General features: G+C 39.7%; 2 protein-coding genes across 2 annotated transcripts in view; one reads left to right on the top strand and one right to left on the bottom strand.

The window, feature by feature from the left end:
• The window catches only part of CCNYL1 (cyclin Y like 1), a 37,110-nt gene that overhangs the window by 11,648 nt on the left and 3,299 nt on the right, over window positions 1-22,163 (top strand). Inside the window, exons 2-9 of the mRNA XM_054636473.2 lie at window positions 1,097-1,171; window positions 3,434-3,468; window positions 5,087-5,187; window positions 10,172-10,207; window positions 10,907-10,958; window positions 14,326-14,445; window positions 16,243-16,409; window positions 20,773-20,935. Of these exons, the coding sequence (XP_054492448.1) occupies window positions 1,097-1,171; window positions 3,434-3,468; window positions 5,087-5,187; window positions 10,172-10,207; window positions 10,907-10,958; window positions 14,326-14,445; window positions 16,243-16,409; window positions 20,773-20,935 (749 nt within the window). The remainder of the gene's footprint in view (window positions 1-1,096; window positions 1,172-3,433; window positions 3,469-5,086; window positions 5,188-10,171; window positions 10,208-10,906; window positions 10,959-14,325; window positions 14,446-16,242; window positions 16,410-20,772; window positions 20,936-22,163) is intronic.
• The window catches only part of PLEKHM3 (pleckstrin homology domain containing M3), a 126,261-nt gene continuing 109,627 nt past the window's right edge, over window positions 5,530-22,163 (bottom strand). Inside the window, exon 9 of the mRNA XM_077181290.1 lies at window positions 5,530-7,293. The gene's annotated coding sequence lies outside the window, so the exon portion shown is untranslated. The remainder of the gene's footprint in view (window positions 7,294-22,163) is intronic.

Raw genomic sequence — 22,163 nt, 5'->3', positions numbered from 1 at the left:
GGCACAAACATTCACACAGTTAAAACCAGCACCCAGGCACTTTGTGGTTTGGCAGGGTTCTGTTGGTTGGGTGCAAGAAAGATTATGGGGTTTTTTAATTAAAAGTTGATGGTGATTCTTAGCTGGCTTTTCTTTTTAGGGGTGTGGCAGCTGTGTTGGTGTCCCAGCTTGAACACTTCAGAGTGCAATGCTCATGCAGGAATGTGTGTGCTTGTATGGCTGGCATGGCATAAGAGTGACAACTGTAAATGGATGCAAAATTGCTCTTCCCAGGACTTAGAGGATCACAGTCCTAGATTATTCTGTTCATGTGTTCACATAAGTCACTGTGTCTGTAGCATGACTTCCTCAGAGCAGCTGTTTTCTACTGTCAAAGCTAAGGCAGCTCAGAATTTCATCATGATGGTCACAGTTTCATCAACAAACTTTAGTGATCACTTCCATCTTAATCTAAGGGAGTATATATCCTCTTCTAAAGCCATCACTGCTCTGTTGTGGCAAAGGATTAAAGCAGTCATTTGGTTCTTCAGTAACTCCCTTTTAGCTTTACATGGTTTAATTGAAAATCCAAAAGAACTGAATAGTGTAAGCTCCATGTTTTGATATTTATCAGCACTGTAAATATTACTTATTAGGTTCTTTTGTAAGACCACAGAGATTATTTCCTGCTGTATTTGGTACATAAAGCATAGAGGGAAAGCCCACAGAGGGAAAGATCAGCAGTGATAAATTTTTTGTTGCTTTGGTATGATTTTTTAAAATTATTCTCTTGATAAAGTTCTAGCTTTCTGCTCACTACTGAGCACATGTCCCACAGCCAGCTACCCTAACATGCAGGGGCACAGATTGACTTTTGAAGATAAATGGATTTTTGAGATGTCCCTCCAGTTTTTTGGGGTTTTTTTCTCAGAGGGAAAAATGCAAAATTTTTATTCATCTTGGCAAAAGTACAGTTCTGTTTCAGGGAGACAGCCCAGTCTACATGGGTTTGATCATGTTTCCATCACTGTGCTTGAGAACTTTGAGGATGGGTGGGAATTGTTGCAGTTATCTTTCATTAAAAGTATCTCCTTTTTTTTTGTCCTTCGTATTTCAGATTTAGCCTTGGAATCTAATCCATCTGATCATCCCAGAGCCAGCACAATTTTCCTGAGCAAGTCACAAACAGATGGTAAGCTAAGGTTTTTTTTCCAATTTAACGAAAAACAGGAAAAAATCGGAAAAGTAACCAAAAGTAACAGCTCAAGAACAGTGCTTCAATTCTTTCAAAGCATAGGGATTAGTAATTTATGTATTTACACAGAAACTTGTTTGTAGGCCATTTTACCTAACACTTAAAATCAATTGATCTTTAAAAGTTTAAGTATCAGATTTCAGAGTGCAGTACTTAGTAGTCTGAAGGAGCAAGGCTGTCTTCATTAGTATAATTCAAGTTTCAAGCAATGGTGGGTTTTTTAATGACCAAGGACTGTTTCAAAAATTGTTTTAAAGTAAAAAATTTGTAATTGAAAAAAATTAATTTTTCTGTAATAAATAATAAGCCTAAGCCATTAGTCTATACCAATTGTTTTTGAATATGTTGTTTTAAACTGTTTTAATAGTTTCAGAGGATAAATATTCTTCAATCCCAGTTTTCATTATATACATATATTGGGATTCTCAATTTCTTTGCAGATCATGTATTTAAGTAATAACTCAATTTTCAATTTCTTTGCAGATCCTGTGTTTACCTCATAACTCAGTTTTGAAACAATTGCTATAGCTTGTGCATTCCAAAAGGCTGTTAAAAAACGGAGGCATTTCTATATTGCACATATAAAAATTCTTTTGTCAAATTCTGACAATAGGACATTTTGAAGCTGCAACTAAAACAAAGTTTAAGATAATCTTTTTTAAATGCTTCTGTTTCTTTTATGGTTGGTTCTTGTTTGAAGCACTGTTTTGCTAAGAAAGTGATGCACTTGAGGTTGGATGTGTTGATGGAAAGCTGCAATGTGTCTTTTAACTTGGCACAGCTTTGCCACAGAAAAGAATTATTTTGACAGGTCTGTCAGTTGCTGTCCTGCTTCAGTCTTGTGGCAAGTGCTAGAGTTGTCAGTTGTATCAACTGTGCAGTGCTCAGATAATCTGTGAGCAGTGGGAACAAGCACTAGCCCGCTCCTCCAGAAGAGATGATACCAAAGAGATGTAAAGACCTCTTTTTTTGGGGCCTCTGAGGTCAGTCTTCAGGCAGCCAGAGGGCCTGACCTGCTCATTTCAGACACCTCTGAGATGAGCAGTGCTGGAGGTGCAGCTCACACTGACAGAGTTCAGGAACAGTCACTGTGCAGCCTTCCAGCCCTGCTCTGAAATGCTCCAGCTACGTGCACAGCCTTCTTGGGGTAGTATTGCTTCTAAATGTCATCTGCATTTCTTCCAATGAAATGTATTGAATTGTGGAGATTTGTGTTCATGCAGAAAAAGGGTCCTCTAGGTGAGGTAGTAACTATTAAACTATTCTCTGGAGTTTGTATTGCATTAATTAATTCTTATGGAGAAGTCAGGCAGAATAACTTATTTTCTAATGTCCCTTGTTCTACTTTAGTTGACCTTCCATAGAATAAGCAGAATTAATATCTATAAATTCTCTCTCAGTGAGATGTTATCAGGATTATGAATTTTGATTTATGAAAAAAGACTAAAAAAATGTGGCTACTCTTTTCCAATTGTCAGTTTTTCTGAAAGTGTAAGGGAATGTGTCCTGCTAAAAAGTGGTGAAGATCTGAGGTTAGAACTGTGGAGAGGTGCCTGTCCCTGCAGGTCACATTTGTATACTTTGTGCATGTGTGCAGCTCTCCCTAACACTCTGTTGTATTGCTGCTGTCACAGCTGGAAGTTTAACCTTGCAGTTTCTTTTGAAAGACTAACCCAGTTTAAAATGATCAAATGACATGGTTGCAGTTCTATGATAAATACATGCACAGCTTGTGCCAGCATCTTCTGTACAGTGAAATACCCTTTTACCTTCTGCTCATGGGAGGAGAGAGAACACCTAAATCATGCTGGGCACCTCACTTCCTCCTTGTGTGCCTTTGGCAGGCTCAGGGTGTGCTGGTTTTGCTTCTGTTGGATGTTGGACATTGGCTGTTTGAACTATCTGAAATCATCCTGGTTTTCGTGATACACAGCATCTGTTCAAAGCACAGACATTTTTCCCCTTAGTATGATGGGAAGTAGTTGTTCCTAAATGTACACATGGGTAGACAGAAGGAGTATGTAGCTTACTAGCTTGATAAAACATGGTATTTTTTCCTCAAACTACTTTTCAAGACACCTAAAATAAAATTTGAAACTCTTAATACTCACATACTTTAGAAAACTAGGTTAATAGAATTGCTTTATTGAATGTAAATTGAGAAACCTTTCAGTTCACATTATTTTTCCTTCTTTCTAGTGCGAGAGAAAAGGAAGAGTAACCATATAAATCATGTAAGTAAACTGGATTCTGTGTAAATATTAGGATATTGGGCCAAAGACAAATTCAAGGAAACAACTGTAGTAGTTCTACGTATATAATCTTACACATGTTCCAGATCTTCCTTAGAAGAGTAAAACTGAATTATCTTTGCCTGTCTCTAAGCAATAAGCAGGCCCAATATCACAAAGCATAGAATGGCTGATTTCAAAAGAATAAAAATGAAATTTTTTTGGTCAGTTTTAAGTATTTCAGAAGAGTAAAAAAGAAAATATAAGCCAACCTGTCTGTATTTTTTTAAACAAAAAATAAAACTGCATTAATTTCTCAGCCAAGATGGCAAGTCTTGAATGACTTGCTGATTGAGTATTGCTACAGGACTTATTTTAAAAAGTGTATCCAGTGTGAAAAGAGAATAATGAGCAAATATCATCAGTATGATAAACAAGTGATTTTCCATTAGTTTTAAAATCTGAAATTATGCTCTGAGCTTCTTCCACAAATATTAGTTGGTTTGGAACTTCACCTACCAAAAAAACAGCCAAAACAAAAAAGATGCAATGTCGTTAATAGATGGATAAAAAAATAATTGACTAGTAAAGGTAAGAATGGAAGTTAGTAACAAAGCTTAAAAATATCAAAAGTGTCTACTGATAAAGTAAGATAATGGTATTTCAAGTCTCTTATTTTGCATAATAATGCAAGGAGTGGGGGTGATTCTTCTCCCTTTTCTTTCTCTCTCTCTCTTTTTATAATTCCAGCTTTGGTCTGCCAGTACCAAGGTGAAGTGTGATTGTAATGTTTGCTGGCAAACTTCAGCTGGAATGGGAGATATTCCCAGGCAGCTGTTGAGTTTTGAAGGGTGTCAGCATTTTCATATTGAAGACCTTCAAGTTTTAGACAAGACATTTAAAAAAACTGTAGTGAAAACGAATGAATCTTGAATTGTTTGATTGAAATTCCTCCCTCAATTATGATGCCCTACCTCTAGCGCAAGGCATTCTCTGAAAATGCTCAGGGAAGCCTGGGTAGGGTTATATTGGAAGATTTCTTACAGTACAAATGGTCAGGATTAGGATGGATGATGGAGCATATTACTAGCTCTAAATAAGAACAGTAAAAGTAAGGGTAATAGCAGTACTCTGCTTCCAGATTCCAGATGCTAAACAAGACAGGTGTGAAGGGAGCCATGTCAGGAAAAGGTTTCTTTTCTTTGAAACTGTAACATGACAAACCCTCAAATGTTAAACTGGATAGCCAGGAACTGGAAAGGTATAGGGTGTAAAAGAAGGGAGAAGGTGATTATGGAGTCACAGGGAAATCTAATAGAGTACATCACAGAGGGAAGACTGGGACACAAACTGAGAAGAATGGAATGGGAGAGAACTGGAAATCAGGACTTGCTGCTTTAGCTCAGCTGGTTCTGCTGTAAATTATCTAAAATCATGTTGTGTATTACAAGGGATGGTTTATAAATTTATCTTACACATAGGAACTAGATGGCTGCAGGGTAGCTTACATTGCAGTAGCAACCACTTGAGGTGTAAAGCAGAATTCAGTGTGCTAAACAAAAGCTTACAGAATCCCCCTTCTTGAATGGATTCAGTTCTTTTTTTCTTTTTTTCCCCCAAGGTTTCTCCTGGGCAGCTTACGAAAAAATACAGCTCATGCTCAACAATATTTATAGATGACAGCACCGTCAGCCAGCCTAACCTTAGAAGCACAATAAAGTGGTAAGGACCCTTCTCATCACCAAGGGCTTGGAAGAGTGGCATTGTAAGGGTTATTTGGGATTTTCTGGGGGTCCTGTCTGTTCCAAAGCCAACTGCACCCTTGAAATGAGAGAAGCACAGCACTGCTGCTGCAGGTTGGTCATGGAAGGGGGGGTGTAGAGCTCTGGGTAATTGACTGCTGGAGGGAGCTCTTGTTTCAGTCACAGAGCTCATGGGCTGTCCTGTTTCAAAGCTGTTCTCATTGGGCACTGGAGGCAGTGCAGAAGTGTGTCAGCACTGTGGCTGTGGGGGTCCCAGCTCTGGGTTTCTCTGGGACTGCATTGAAGGCACCTGAGACAGTAATTCATGTTGGGACTTGGGTGTTTATTATTTCTTATCAGTAAAACAGTCTCACTACTGTGAATCAGCAGCTTTTCATTAGAAGGCACAAAATGGCAAACAATCTCTTGTAACAAGGTCTCTTAAGGCTAAACTATCCAATTAAGAACTGACACCTAGATTATTTTCCCTTTTATCCCAATAACTGATCCCAGAGAGCCCCCAGTGCAGACTTTTCTGCCCAATTACAAAATGCCACTCAATCCCATGAAGAAGGAAGAAGAAGCATGAAGGAGAAACCCAGGACAACACCCTGTGCTCTTGCTTCCATCCACAACATACTAAAAATCCCAAAACCTAAATTTCTCACCAAGTGATACACCTACACTACTTTCTGTAATCTATTTCACACTTTGGTGGATTCTAGTCTATCTTGAAGTCTAGGAAATTTTCTCCATGGATGAGGGCCAAAGTCAGTGCTCCCCTGGGGGTCAGGGCACCCCAGAGCAGACAGAGAAATATTCCCAGTGCCCTGGGTTTCCACATCTCCCCCTTCTCTTTGAACCAAAACCTCTCCTTTGACAGCCTCATCCATCATCCATCGGACACACTAAAGCAGACATGGCACAAATGTTAAAAGGACTGTGACACCAATCAGTACGTACACACCTTTCTTCAAAAATTGTCTCCATGCTGGTGCAAGATTAAATCAACTGAACACACCATCCAGCCATGACCCATTCTCTTCCCTGAGTTTGGCCACTCCATCTTCTAACTGTTGTATGCTTTCATGAATAGATTTGAATGATCAGACTAATTCATGCAACACATTCTTTCAAATTCCTCACATCCATGTCCATGCACTAACAAAAGATAATCAATTGCCGCTCTGTTTTGCAGAGTCACCTGTCTCACACCTTGAACATCAGCTAATAAATTGCTCAGTGGGAGACAGGTAGCAGAGAGTGCTTACTCAGTTAACACCCTGTTTGATCCAATTGCTTCAAGGCTGCTCCTGCAGCTGCCTGGGGCAGAAGCTGTTGTAAATCTCTGGCTTTTTTTCCATGTATTAACATTGTCATCACAACTGGGGTCGTATCAACTGACGGATCTTTTCCCTCTACATCTTTGTTCCCTTGTCATTGTCATGTTGGGTGTCAGTAAAGAAAGTCTCCCAATGCTGTATGGACCACCTTTGACATTGGGTGGGCTGGTGGGCCAAATTTTGTCCCACAAATGAAAAAGACTCCTTGTGGTAACTGCAATGGAACCCTGTTGGATGGTGTGATCATCCTTGCTGTGAAATTGCACCAAGATGTCACATTTCTATATATAATGTGATTTGGGGTCACATCTGCTATTTTGTCCTTATTTTGTTTTGACCCAGGAAGACTAAATACTATATAGAAATCTATCTTCACTGAGCCAAGAATTTCCAATTCTTGAGGTTCATAAAGAGCCTCAGGGAGAAATTTGGTCCAAACTCCCCTTCTTGTTTGAGCCATAAACACTGCATTGCCAACCTTGTCAACCATGTGTCAGACACACATTTGACCACACCCCATATTTTGCTTAAGCTATCATCTAACAAAAATTCTACAACATCACCGATTCCCACACCCATGAAGAAACCCAAAGTCCACAATCTTCTGTGGGCAAAGCACAAGGGTTGGAATGTCTGTGCAGTCCACATCTGTGTGTCTTCTTCCCTGCTTGTGGAGTCGTCAGCGTTTTCTTGCACTTGATAGAGTTTCACATTCTTCACTGAAATCCACCTGGACTTTGTACCTGTTAAAACAAAAACAAATCCACGTTCCTGCAGGGACTGGAGGATTTTCTCAAAATCCCGGAGGTGAAGAATGAGTCCTGATGTGAAAATAAAACATTGATCAGTTCTGTTTTGCAAAATTGCAGAGAAATATAAGATACCAAAATAAGTTGCTATTACTAACATTCTTTGGTTATGAACAGGAGAAAACATTAAGAGCAAAACAATGCATGTGGTAAAGAAGAAACTCACAGCAATTAGGAATCAATTAGATAATACACATAATCAATAACACAGGTGAAATCATGCAGTTACCAAGCACTACAACACTGAACTGTCATCTCAGAGTCTGTGACAGCTGATAAACCTTAAAACAACAGAAAACTGGAGAAATCATGTCCAAATTCATGTTTCTCCAAACTCCCTCTGAAAATAGGCTCAGCTGTCATATATGGTCAAATTGCCAATTGTTTTGATGCAGAAAACATCTGGGTTGATTGTCAATCACTCCATCCAAGTAGAGCTGGAGCTTGGCCAGAGCCCAAACTCTAATTGGTGGGCATCACTTAACACATTTTAAAACAAGACTCTTAAAAATAACATTTATGAATAAGAACCCTTAGGGTTAAAAACCAATCAAACCATCCAGTAATTGAATCCCTCCAAAGTTTCTGTCAGGATAGAGGTTCTTCAAACACAGTAAACCTCTTCTTCAGAGATCTGAATTTGGTCACATTCGGGATTGTGAGCCCGAATCTGGACACTGAGAGTGGAGGAAGTGCAGCTGAATGAAATTACCTAGTACAAAAGTGAAACTCATAAAAAAGAAGTTAATGTTACAACTGAACTCTCTGCTGGAGTACCTCTGTAATAGTAACTGAAGAAAACCATGAAACTGGCAATCTGGATAAAAAAAAACCAAACCAAACATATGAGTAGTTAAAACCAAACCAAACACATGAGTGGTTAAGAAACAAAAAGGCAGGATCCTGAAGAGACATGTGTCTTGTAGGCAATCACACAAAGACATAGTAAAACACATAAAAGCTGCCTGCAAATATTACAATACCTTAATAATAATTCTTAACACAAAAGTCTGAGTATAATTAACTTATCAACAGGAAGTGTTTGAAGGGGTTAAGACAACTTTTTTAAAGCATTCATATAATATTAACAACAATCACTATTTATCAGTATTACTTATAAAAACCAAAAATAACAAAGGTTACAAACTCAGTACCAACAATCCCTAGAACTCTGAACCATTGGGGAATCAGCTGATGACCCCACAGATAGGATCTGATTGACATTTCCCAAATGCTCTGTCTTCTGGGATTTTTTTTGGGTAATTGAATCATTACTAATACTTTTATCTTTACATGGTGGGGAGCATTTTTCACAATAGAAGATTTCCATCTATATCATATTTGGAATAGCATTGATCTGCATAGTGTTCCCTTTTTTCTGCATCTTGGGCAAAGGCCTGGCGCTTTGGTACTTTTCACTGCATCTGGACACTTCTTTTTCATGTATCCATATCTTCTGCATCTGAAGCATAGTCCTCAGGCTGATGGATCACTTCTGTGGAGCCAGCCTGTTGAAGAGCTGGGCACAGCGCCTCAGGCGTTTCCGAGGCGTTTCGAGCGTTTGCTTTGCGCTGCTCTCGAAGAATTTTTCTGACCGGTTCCATCCAAGTGCCATGGGTTTCCATATGTGGGTTTGAAAGTGTTTTGAGATGGGGAGTTTAGGTCACACTGAAAGCCAAATTAAGAAATTCTTGACCTGGGAAAAACTTGACATGGATTTTGTGTGGAGTTGCAGGAAAAGTTGTAGGGCTGTGTTTGGAACTCTCCAGTGATATTAGTCTGCCCTCTAGTTGTGGAAAACCAGCATGTTGCTGACTTAGGGTTTAGTTCTGGCCTTCCTGCCTTTTCTTCACGTACTTGTTATTTTAGGTAGGTGATAATTATGTTCTGCAGTGTAAATGGCTGCTGGAGCTATTTTTCTGGGTGCCAGAAAGTCAATTATTTGCACTTAGATGATACCAGCTGAGAATTGAGAAGAGAGTTTTATCAAGTAGATTGAGGCCCAGAAGGCTTTACAGATTTAATAGTGTGGTAGAGTTTGGAAATGTCTAAGTTGATTTGTTACTTTAAAATTTGGTTTCAGACAAAGGTATGCAACATGTCACTTCTCCTTTTCTAGAGAAAAACAAAACAAAAGCCTAAAAATTTATGCTTGTACCATTTTGAAGTGCCAGTGTACATTTTGTACAGCTGACAGCAGATCAGAACTGTTCATGATAGGTTCCTGTGATGACAATATTCCTGTTACCACCACGAGTAAAAAATCTGAAATTTTCCACAGTAGATGAGTGTTAATATATGAAACCTATTGCCTCACTTAGCAGAGACTGAAATCTGTTCTTAGCCACTTCTTGGATTCTGCTGGTATAATACCATCTTTATTATTCTCTTATTTTTAGGCAGTTTCTAAGTTAGAAAACTAGACAGGGTTAAAACATCTGCAGAATCTCTGCAATGGTATATGTAACTCCAAGGAGAACTTACTTATATTTGAGTTGGGAATAGTCTACATTTGCACTAAATATCACCTAATCAGGAAATAAAGGTACATGTTGAAAATGTCACTTAACACTTGCTTTGTTGCCCAAATACCTATACAATGACTGTAAAAGTAGCTTGGCAGGCAGATTTGATTTGGCCAATTTCTGTCCAAACAGTTAAACATCAGAAATTAGATGTATAGTGCATGGGGATGGGAGAGGAGGTCACTGCAAAATGGATTTGTAACATTCCACTGAATGACAGCTTTTGCAGTGGAATAGTGTGCATGGAAAATGCTTTGTTAAGTCTTTTTTTCTTTTCTTTTTTTCAGTGTAACATTAGCAATATTCTACCATATAAAGAACAGGTGAGTGAACTCTTCCTTTGCTGAAATAGAATGACTTTCCTTTGGAACCAGGGATAAAATCATAGAATCACTAAGACTAGGAAAAAACTCTCAAGATCATAGAGTCAAATATGGTCTTGGTCACTTCAGTGACAGCTGGTGAAACTTAAAGGAGGTGAAAACTCTGGCACCGTATGCTGAACGTGTTTTCTCTTTGTACCCCCTCTTGAGCAGCTGTGGAAGGGTCAGTAATGCACATAAAACTGCAAAACAGGGAGGGAGGAAAACACATTTAACTCATCACAAATCAGCCTTTGGACTTTGTTCAGCTTTTCCTGAGTACAGAGGTATGGATTAGTTTTGATGGGTGAAGGAACACTCTGTCCATGTGCAAATCACTCTTGCCATTACAGCTAGTTCCAGCATAGGCTTCTGAATTAGAGCTGACTTTTTGAAGTAATTCTATTAATGAGTTTCACCCAGTTTCACATTTTGAGGAGAACTTTAGTAAGCATTATACAAGAGCATGGAAAGCTATTCACTGTTTAGCATCTTAAATATTTAATTGTAAAGACTCATCATTAAATGCTTTGCAAAAATACAAGGTAGCTCCATTCCATATTCTAGGAAAAGCTGAACTATAAAATATGTCCCTTGATCCTTTTTATATAGTATTACCAATTAAGTCTTATTGTTAAACCAGAGACTTTTATTTTGTAGAGATTCTGACAGATCATTGGATATTTTTGATGAAAAATCTCACCCTCTCACAGTAAGTAATTTTTTGTCCTCTGAGTGTATATCAGTAACATCTTGATTTACATGATATAAGTCATAAAAATGTATTAGCACCAGGCCACAATCAAATTGATCTAAAATTGTGTCTTATATATAAATACAAAGTGCAAACGGTGACTTTTGAGATCAGCTAGATCATGAATAGAGCCCAGTCTAAATGTTACCAGACTATGTTTGATCTTTATGCTTTGACTATAAACAGAACATTCATGTGCCCAAATCTTTTTTATTCCATGTCTGAAGTTTCTTGTCTGTCTCTTTTCTCTCCCTCTTTAATAACTGCTTTATTAGAAGTGTTTTCTGTTTCTTTAGGAAGACATGGTTAGTAGGTATGTGCCTAACCTTTTAAATGACTGCAGACAGGAGAATATAATACATGAAGCATCACACAAAGTAGGCAACAGTGAGCATGGCCCTTAAAAAACTGGAAAGGCAACATTTAAAGGCAAATGTGCTTACAGTAACAGCAAGAAGCATTCAGGATGTGATGTTAATGTGACTGGTCCTGGTACACCTTTTTAGATACTCTTAAAGATGCAAAACCTCATAGTACAAGGAAGCTCAAGAGTGGAGTATGTGCTTTTAACATCCAGTTTGAGCACCCCTAGCTTAATGCCTGTCCTACAGAACCACTTACTTTGTTTTTCATGTCAAATTAATTTAGCAAAGATCCAGCAGCTTTAAAAATTGAATTTGCTCTGGGACTTACTTAAGTGAATGCAGTATAACCTACTTCCTGTATCTCAATTTTTAATAAACAGATTTTAATAAACAAGTTAATATTTTAAGTTTGTAAAAGTTTCATCCCTAAATAGGACCAACTGTGCTAGGAATTGTACAGTGCAATATAAATAAATACAACTCTTTATTCAAATTTAAAAAAAAAAAGAACTTCAGGACCAGAGCTACATTCAAGATTTCTTGTATGGATTGTAGCACTTCAGAACAAAAAGTGTGGACCAAAACTACTTTATGTCGTGGTTGAGACAGTCGCAATACAAAGCAACACTCCATTTTCAGAAGGCTTCAAATCCTTTTTTATTCTAGCATGCATGCTTTCTATACATTCTTTAAAAACTCCTAAGTTTACACTTCACTCATTGGTCAGAGGAGACAAAGTGCTTCTTGGAATAGAGAGTTGCAGGTTTCTCTTACTTATCCTTCTCTCTTTCTTGGTTTCTGTGTCAACGACCTTGGTAGGAAATTCCTTCAGGGGTAAACTTGGATCCTCTTATCAAACTTCTCTCTGGCTCAGAGAAGTCATTGTAAAACATCTTCCATAATTTTAAATGCCTGAATCTGTTGTTTCACATTCAAAATTATTTATGTAAGGGGAACTCCATCAGCCAATTTCTTTATTTAACAACCTGACATCCTTTGATCCTTTCCTATAGCCTCCCTCCTATTAAATGAGAAGAAAATCATTGTGTCCTGTGGGGAACACTTAAAGGTCCCTCCTATCTTCCTGCAGCACACAGACAGAAATAGAGTTAGGGCTGATTGTCACCCTTCTGAGGGAAAGACACACATGGCTTGTTAGTTTCTATAGCAATGGTGTTTTGCCTGGGTACCTGCTGTTCCTTCAGGAAGGTTAACTAGCAGGAAGCAATCTCTGAACACCTTGTCTTCTAAAGATGCAGTCACAAGGAGTCCAAACCCGGCTCTGCTGACCCTTACGGGACCCAGGTACCATTATCATGGATTTAGTCACAAATACTGGTCTTGGTGCTTCCTTTCTCACTTCCAGTGTCTTGGTTTGAGACAATTTAAAAAGAAAACTGGAATAAGTTGCCCCCATGTATAGGTTCAACCAATTCCTTTCCACCAATAAGGAATGAACGCAAGTAGATGTAAGTGAAAAAATAACTGTTTACTAATAAACAAAACAGCAACAGGCAAAAACTAACAGTAAATAACTGCTAAATACCAAAGTGCTGAATCTCACACCCTGTGGGAACAAGGAGAGACCCAAAAGGCCAGAAATACCCTTCCCAAGATGAGAAAGCCACTAACAGCAGTCTCTCTGAGACCAGGGAAAAAAAACACCAAAAAGAGAACCCAAAATGGGCAAATCCTGTGTTCAAGGCAAGACCAAGCAGCTGGCAAAGCCAAGACCACACAGCAGCAGGGCCCAGCTGCCTTCCAGAGCCAAGTCTAAAAGCACCTGGGATAGCACCCACCCATCCCCAGCTTCCCACAGCAGGGTCCTAAGACACAGTGACTGTTTTTGGGCACAGATGGATGAGGAATACAATACCATTTTGGGTTACCTCAGGACATCCAGTCTGCAGAAATGTACTTCAGATGTGCTTTTGTACCACGAGTAGCACAGGAATGAGCAGTGTTCCTGCTCATGCTGTTCCTCATGTTGCATGGCCCCCCTGCAGAGGTAACCTCTGTTGCCCAGTGGTGCATTAGAAGGCTGTGTGGGCAGCACTAAGTTAACTTAGCTCACTGCACTTGACAATGCTCCCCAGCTATTTCAAACTACAAAACCACAGGAAAACGCTGTTTTGCTTACCTTACAACTGCTAGCTTGGTGTCAAGCAGCTATGCTGTTCTCAGCTGCTGTCCTGACCATACTGTAGGTCTAACTTGGACTGTAGACAGAAATCTATTCAGTATCAATCTTGCAGAACCAGTGTGCAGAGTTGGAGCTCTTGAAGTTTCATCCCTCCAGAAAAAGTGCTAAATATCAGAACATATCTCAAACACTTACTTTAGGATTGCTTTTATATAGACTGTTTATTTCTGAGCTTTTCTTCCCCCCTGTGTTTAGAAACAGTTTAGCACCGTGTCGGAGTTAAATCTAGTCTTTCATTAGCTTTGTTCTGGAGTCTCTCAAGAATGAGTCCTATGAAGGCAGTGTAAATTACCTTCTAGTTCTACCTGTGGCTGAATTGTTGCCATGTGTTCTTCAGTGCTTCCTCAGCTGGAAGAGGAATCTCATGAAGTGTGTTAATTTTGCCTTTTGAAGAGCCATTGTTTCCCTGGTGTGTATATACTTGTGATTTTCTTGCAGGGAGAAGCATTTTTTTTTTTACATCTCTTTCAGTCTTGAAGAATGTTCCAAGGACAATAGCTAGCACCTAGCAGTGATGATGGTAGTTCATGCTCTTTCCTGTTGGCCCTACAGATCAAACAAGTTTTGAGAAGAGAGAGACCAGCTAAAGCTCCCGTGTTTTGTTTGGGATGTTTGCAATATTGCAAGGCTGCTCCTTTCAGGGTATAAATCTGTGACAGGAAATGGGTGTATACACCTCAGTGAGGAGAAACAAGCTGTTCTTTGGAGTCAGTGTTAAGAAGAAAGCTTTTCAGTAACTCCAAGAACTTTCTTTCAGCGGGAGGAGGTCCCAGATGACTACTACAAGCACGACCCTGACCACAAGCACATCTACCGCTTTGTTCGGACGCTCTTCAGCGCGGCGCAGCTGACAGCAGAATGTGCAATAGTCACACTGGTAAGGGCACTGCTGCAGCTCCTGCCTCTGCAGGGCTTTCCCTCTCCCCCTGCAGAGATCTGGGCTGAACTGGCAGTGAAATAGTTCAGAGTATCTCATGAAACCCTGCTAAAGACAGCACAGTACAAGTGAGTTCATTATAGATTTCTAAGTAGTCACAGAAGTGATTAAATAAAAGGGCAATTCTCTTTCCTGTATATAAATATATAATGTTTAATTACTTGCCCAATAAAACCCTGTTTTATTTCATAATACATAACTCACTGAAGAAGCTTGAGAAGAGCAGAACAGTGGGATGCTATAAACTGGGGTGTGATTAGATCATTCACAAAGACATTTTTTATTTCAGCTGTGTGCAGGGGAAGGTGTTAGTTTTGAGTTCATATTAACCACAACAGTCTAAAGGGACCAAGAGTCAATCCTATAGGAACTCTAGGAGAGGATCTTTCTCATTATTATGTCCTTCAATCAGTGCCATCTTTCTACCAAACTTTTTTTTTTTAATTAAGCCAGAGAGCTGATAACTTTTTTCCCCAGGTGAGATGGAGGTGCTTAGAATTTAAGAACAATATTACATTACAGTTCGTCGTTTGATTTCAGAAAGCATGATGGATTAAAAAATGTATCAATTACAATTATTTTTTAAATTTATATATATAAATATATTTGTGTGTGTGTGCATATATGTATATGAAAGGAAATTTAAATACCACAACATGTATAATTGCTACTTTAGACTGTCTCTCAAACTGCACTTTGTTGCACACTAAACTTCAGTCTTCATTGTGGATTCTTTCTGAAAAACAGTGTGAAAGAACAGAATTGTCACCAAAAGACAGTATAGCAATTAAGCAAACTCAGCTTGAAGGACTCTCTTTAATAAGGAAATAAGTAATTAAAAAAGGTGAATATTTATGAGCTGTTGAAACTCTGAAAGTAGTTGGAAGTTTTTCCTTTCTCAAAGACAGGCAAGCAATTTTGACAGAACAAGATGACAGCTAACCCTGGGCAAACTATGTGAAGTGTTTACAAAAAATGGAGTTAGCTTTTAAAGTTAATGTTACCACTAGATGGCCCTGTTATTATAGGAACACCTTTAGGCTATTTGAAGGCTACAAGCCAAGGATGGGAAGAAAGCATGGAGAGAACTCAGTGACAAAGATCAATCCTTCCCTTAGACCTTAATAGGTGAAACTTCCCTTACCCACTAATTTATCTGAAGCTACATTAGAAATTTGGATTTAGATGAGGGAATAAAAAATTAAAAACAATTTCTATTCAGATTTGAAAGTGCATATTTCTTAGTACATAGATCAATTTTCAAGGAAGAGGGAGATTCAGCATCCTGGAGTTGGTTTGAGATCTCATGGGAGGAAAAGACCAAGGCACATCTTTGGGCTTATCTCACTGCCTAAGCTGCAAGTGCTGAACCTTAGTGAGGATGAAAGGTTAATGTGGTGTAGAGTGATCTGCTACCTGCCAGTGATGTGTGACAGAGCTGGAGCAGTGTCTCCCAAAGCAGCAGTGCTCATTGCTCAAAACTCTCACCTCACTAGCTATTGTGTGCCCTGGTGGTCCAGCTCTTGGGGGAAAATAAAAAATGGAACCTGTAGCTCCTGAAAATTTGAATTCTTAAGTGTAAGTAGTAATGACTGATACTTATGTTGACACACTTAACAGTAATAAATAGTCCTATTGGACAGGCATGTCTGCTGCTCAGCTCTGCTCTAGAGTTAATTACACACATATAATTGTGGGGTTTTGTTGTTTGGTTATTTTCCCTTCTTCTTTGTATAGGTGTATTTGGAAAGGCTTTTAACCTATGCAGAGATTGACATATGCCCTAGTAACTGGAAGAGGATAGTCCTAGGAGCTATTCTGCTGGCTTCTAAAGTCTGGGATGATCAAGCTGTGTGGAATGTGGATTATTGCCAAATACTGAAGGACATTACTGTTGAGGACATGTAAGTTGCAAGGTTTGGGTAGTCTACAGTGGTGGGGTTTTTTTTGTATATGATTTTTTTAAAATGTTTTTTTAAATAGCACGTGATCATGCTGAAGAAATCTCTCTCTGTTGCGATGATTGATATATATATATAAGGTGTATATTTAGTGTCTGGCCTCATTCTCTTTTTTACCTCAAGAAACTTTGGATAATTACCCTACTTTGAGACAAATCTCTATTAATAATTTTAATGACCTGTGTGAGTGATTTCGAAGTTAGTTTTCTTTGCCTTCTTAATCTCAGCGACGAGCCATGGAACTAAACTGCCCAATTTATAGTCTTATTAAAAGGTTTTATAGAAGGGAAAAAAAAAAGTGAACTAAATTTGTCCCCTGCCTTTTCTGTTTTAGAATTTGAAGAATTGCAAGGTAAACCATAACTCGGGACTTTGATGTGTGCTTGTGTGTCCAGTTAAGGCCTAAACATCTCAAGGTCTGAGCTCTAGTGCTGCTGCTGGCCAGCAGGTGTTGTGTGTGTAGCCGTGGTAGCCTGTGTTACACACAGCTACTGCTACAGCTTATCCTCTCTGGCTCGGTTCTTAGATGCCTTTACAGTGCTGAAAACAAAGTCCTCAGTCTTATTACTGCTTGTTTTTGTAAGGCTGTTCCTTAGATGTATTTTTGTCTTAGACATCCATTTCAGTTTTTCAGAAATTTTGACTCTGCTGTCTTTTCTTGCTGCACTCAGCTTTAAGCTGGATTCTGCAGTATGGGAAGATATTCATCCTCATGGCTCCTGGCTCATACTTTGGGCTGGAGCTGTGTTTACGTGAACTGTAATTAGTCCATTAAGTTTTCTGTTAAATTCCTTCTCACAAAGTGAAGGTCAATATTTTTGTTTTAATTCTGTTTGCTAGCTTGTTCTCCTATTTCTCTTATTATCACAGGTAGAAATTATACAAGTCCAGCTTAAAACACCAGGCTTTCTGGCCTTGCTTTCATGAGATGCTGTGTGTGTTTGAGTTTAATCACAGTGCTGTGCCCTGAGCATGTGTGCAGGCCTGTGCAGTGACAGCCAGTTCTAGCACAGGAGCAGACTGAGCTGGCAGAGCTCTGCACACAGCACTGGGAGGCTGCCTCTGTCGTGGGGCAGTGCTCTTGCCCCAAGCTCTCTTCCCTGGATTCAGTCCAAACTAATGTTTCAAATACAGTAAGTAATTATTCATTTGGGACTCTTCAGGAGGAGGAATATCTAGTTTTCTCCCTTTTAGGTAGGGGGCTGTATTTCTAAAAATGAGGGAGTTTTCTGCACCAAAACGATTTTTATTATTCAAAGTATTTCACATCTCAAACAGCAACCACTGTTACTTGTTTTATACATACCCCTTGCCTGGGAGTTCTTTGTCTCAAAATGCAGGACACTGCCAGCTCTGCTTTCAGGAAAGCATAATTAGTGATTTTATACAATGTACATCTCCACTTAGCCTGGCCCTGAGTACTCATCTCTCTGAGGAACATACTTTAAGCATTGCTGCAAATAACTCTGAGATGGCTGAAGTGGGGTCAGCAAAGCCAGAAGTGCTGGAGTGTACATCTTGCTCTTTTTGATGTCTCTTCTTTTAGCCCTATTTGGGACAAATCAAATTGATAGAAGAGAAAATATCTTTAACAACCAGGATATTTATCCTCTGTTGCCAATGCTGGGTCTCTTGAAATTGTCAGTACTTGCATTTTCAAAGCAGTGATGGTGGTAAGGAAAATAGATGGAATTTAGGCTTTCTTTCTCCCTCCAATTTGAGGATGGGATTTTTGTAATCCCATCTCATTTGAGATAATTTAGGTATGGGCAGACACTGTACTATCCCCTCCTGACAGTGGCACAGGGTGTTCATCCCAGACTCTGCAGCTGGGCAGACTTCAGCACTCCTTGGCTGGATAACATCACCATCATAGGGACCTTGGAAAACTGCTTCAAATATTTGGCAGTTGTTTTAAGTTTACAAGCCTACCTTCAGTTCATGGTTGGTACATACTTATTGTGAATTTTAGTAGTTGCAATATTTTAAACCAGTCATTTGATAATGAGTATTCCAAATACAAGTGTTAGTGAGAGAAAATAATTGGCAAAGGATTTCAGTCACAGTTTCATTCTAATGTTGGAGATGGCTGGTGATGCTGCCAAAAAATCCCCCCAAAATCCCAGCAGCTCTGCAGCTAAAGACAGCTTGGCAGGACTCTGCCAGGTGTCACTCCCTGGGTGGGCCATCCCTGTGCAGGAACAGCCCATCTACAGGAGCTGGTGGCAGGTTCTGTTTGTGAGCTCCTCTGAACTCTCCTCTTGGCTCTCTCTGTCTAGAAGAATCTCACTAACCTGACAGATGCTCTTGTTGAATCACTGCAAGCCAAGCACAGGGGCTGCACCACTCTGGAACTGGCAGAAGGTTTTACATCTGATTTAGTTCACCCAGTTTGCAAATCTCTGTGTGTGTGTGCTTACAAGCCAGGCAGCCCATGTGAAGGCAGCACGGCTGCACCTCCTCCCCACCAAACTCTGCCTCCACAGCTCAGAGTTGTGCTGGCAGTGCCCCCAACAGCTTTGGAGTTTTTTAGGAGCTGGGGGCTCCCAGGTTCTGAAGGGATACAAGATCCAGGCCTAGCAACTGCCACACGTGGTCATTTGCCTTTGCCTCATCCTACTCAACATAGCTGAAGTGTTTATCTTAATTTTCCCAACAAGCCCTTTTCTATTTGCCCAAGGCAAAGGTGGGGTTTTTTAATAAAAGGCATTTTTCTTTTGGGTTTTGGGAGATAGTTTTTTTGTTTGTTTTACTTATTTCTAATGGGAAAAAAATCAAAGGAAATTCAGTTGACATTTGGAAGTCATCCTTTGTCAGAACTTGCTAGCTTTGATGAGACCGAATCCATAATTGCTGAAAAATTAACAGTACAGCTGCTAATCTTGCCATGATTGTTTGTAGGGGGACACATGCTGTTCATTCTTTAGGCTACATATATTTGTAAATAAGGCACAGACAAAACATGGGCATTATCCTTTCCCAGGTTTTAAAACACTGTTAATAGACTTGTTAATCCAATGAAGAATTGTATTTTTTACAGAATTAAAATGTATTAGCCTAGTGAGTACAAAAGGGGCAGTGAAGAGCATTTACTCACAGGGTAAATCAAGCTCTGATCAGCTGATCATCAAAACATTATCTGATTTACATTTCTATAGGCTTATGACCATATGAACAGGAAATTAATTTTGGCACCAGGTTCAATGATCCTTGAGTCTGCTATGCTAGAAAGAAACACAAAGCTGCTATTTATACTGAGACCCACCACCCAATGCAGGACAACACAGATGATTCCTTGATTTATTTGCCCCCGCACTGATAGGTAAAGCATCCATTTTAAAAGCTCCCAAAAAAGCAGTAACAGCCTTGGCACTGACTTGGTGCAGCTCATCCTCTGGTGTATTCACAGTTGGCTGCTAAATTCTGTTGGAACAGATTTGCTACCTGTAGGGGCTGTTGTTGAGTTGTTGTTGAACTGAATTGCTGGGTTTGAGTACTACCAGTTTCTTTTTAGGTTAATTTGTAAAACATTGTTTCTCCTCTGTAGAACACCTCTGCTTTAGCTGACCATATTACAGTAGCTGAAGCAGGTTTTTTCATGTCATGGCACTCTCTACGCTTTCCTCCAAGTATTTTGCCCAGGGAAAACAGACAAGAGTAAAAACTGGACAGTGCCCTTTGACATAGTACTTTGTTATCCTGCCTAATGCTATTGAGGAGAAAATTCCTTCTTCCACCTAATGCTGCTTATTTATTTATTTATTGGAGATGAATCCATGTTGCTTCAAGAGGCTTTTTTCTGTGAGATAATAGCAGCAGCTCTTCATAGATCCATTTGTTGCCGTGGTGATCTGCCTACTCCTTTTGTTAGTCCGCCTCTGCTTCAATAAACCCCCTTCCTGTTATCAGCCTGGTGAAAATGTCTGCAAGTTCTTCAGAGCTAATAAACAGCATACATCATTCCTTTCATCTGATCACTATAGCGTGGGGCCGTATGAGAGTGAGAATGGCGCATGAATTGTACAGCTGCACTAATGGAACTCGGCAGAATGAAGCTCCCCGCTCCGCCGGGCGGGTGCACACAGGGCACTGCCTTCCGAGCCCAGCCTGAGGTGCCAGCACTCAAAAGCTGCACCTTGTTTGGAGCACCAGGGAATGACCTGTCTCTCGAAACTAATAATGCAGAGCTCTCCATGACCTGTTTCAAAGTTGCTGGGTTTAAAACAAGCTTGAGGTCTCTTCAGTGTTTTCAGCCAGCTAAAACAATCTTTTTTTTCCTTTGTCTCCTGTCCCTTATTCCTCCTAGGAACGAGATGGAAAGACACTTCTTGGAGCTACTGCAGTTTAATATCAATGTTCCTGCCAGTGTTTACGCCAAATACTACTTTGATCTTCGCTCCCTAGCAGATGACAATAACCTGAGCTTTCTGCTGGAGCCTCTCAGTAAAGAGAGAGCACAGAAGCTGGAGGTAAATGGTCTGAGAGTGGCTGAGCTGGGGACTCCTCTGTCTTGTATGAGTAGTAAGAGCATCTGTTGCTAATCATGTTAAGTGGCAGTTAGAAAAACTAAAAAGCTTTTAGATTAGTGTATTACAGGGTAATTTAACCCTTTTATAAATACAGTTAGCACTTCTAAAACTATACATAGGCTAAGCTAGAATTCTGAGGAAAGGGAGGGTTTTGGAAGAGATTACAAAAGTCTAGCAGATAGCAGAATAAAATGGATGTTATTTTGGGAACCCTAGTTCAGCTAGGCTACTTAAGATTGAAAGGATTAGTGTCATATGTAATGGATTGTCTGTCCTTCCCTGGTCACAGTCTGTATTCCAAGCACCTAGAGACAGTCACACTCAGACCCTTCTAAATACTACCAGCTGAAGGTTTCCCACTGCATCCCACTGCACAGCTGCTTTTAGATTTAGAGGGAGCACTCTTACTGCTCTCATGCTTTAATAAACAATTTATCTGGGGGCAGCTGCAGAAATAAATTGTGGCTTCCCACCTTTACCAAGAAACGTTGCTTTAAGATAAACTCTTGGAATAGCCCCTTGTTGGGAACCCTTCAGAATGCCCAGAGGAGTGTAAATGCAGATTACTGTCCCTTTCTGCTCCATGGAAAGGCTGCCCTTGTGGGGAGGCCCTGCAGCCTTCCTGGCATGAAGGCTCATTTTAAAAAGCTTTAACTTCTGCAGAGTCAGTCTTCCTAGTTGCTGGAGATGTAAGACTTTTTGAAAATATACAAATTACCTGGGGTCCCAGGGAAATTTCTGTTGAATCAATGCAACCTTTCATCTGTCCAGGTTTAATTGATGACTCTGCATGTTGTTTTGTTGACCTTTCAACAAAAGCATTACCACAGGCCCTGTACACACTGATACCACAGTCCCTTTCAGAGAGGGGTGTGCTGCAGATTCTTGGCTTATATTGTTCCATTGTCCACCCCCAATAATTCTGCCAAGGGCTAGGGATTTTATTTTGTCCCATAAATGCCTGAACTTCAGGAGTAAGTGGGATCCCTCCTGGTCCTTTGGAATGAGAAGTATGATATGCCTATGAATTCCTCTATTTAAAGTTAAGCAATGCAGCTCTTCTGCTTTGTCTCACCCTTGTTACTTGCACTTTAAGCTAACACTGTCACTAATTGTAAATGTGGTTGTAGGGCAGTTCATAGTCCACAGGAAATTGTTTACTGAACTG

This window comes from Agelaius phoeniceus, chromosome 7, assembly GCF_051311805.1.
Source record: "Agelaius phoeniceus isolate bAgePho1 chromosome 7, bAgePho1.hap1, whole genome shotgun sequence".
NCBI classification, from domain to species: Eukaryota; Metazoa; Chordata; class Aves; order Passeriformes; family Icteridae; genus Agelaius; species Agelaius phoeniceus.
The sequence above is the reverse complement of the archived record's forward strand: the minus strand, read 5'-3'. Positions and strand labels throughout refer to the sequence as shown.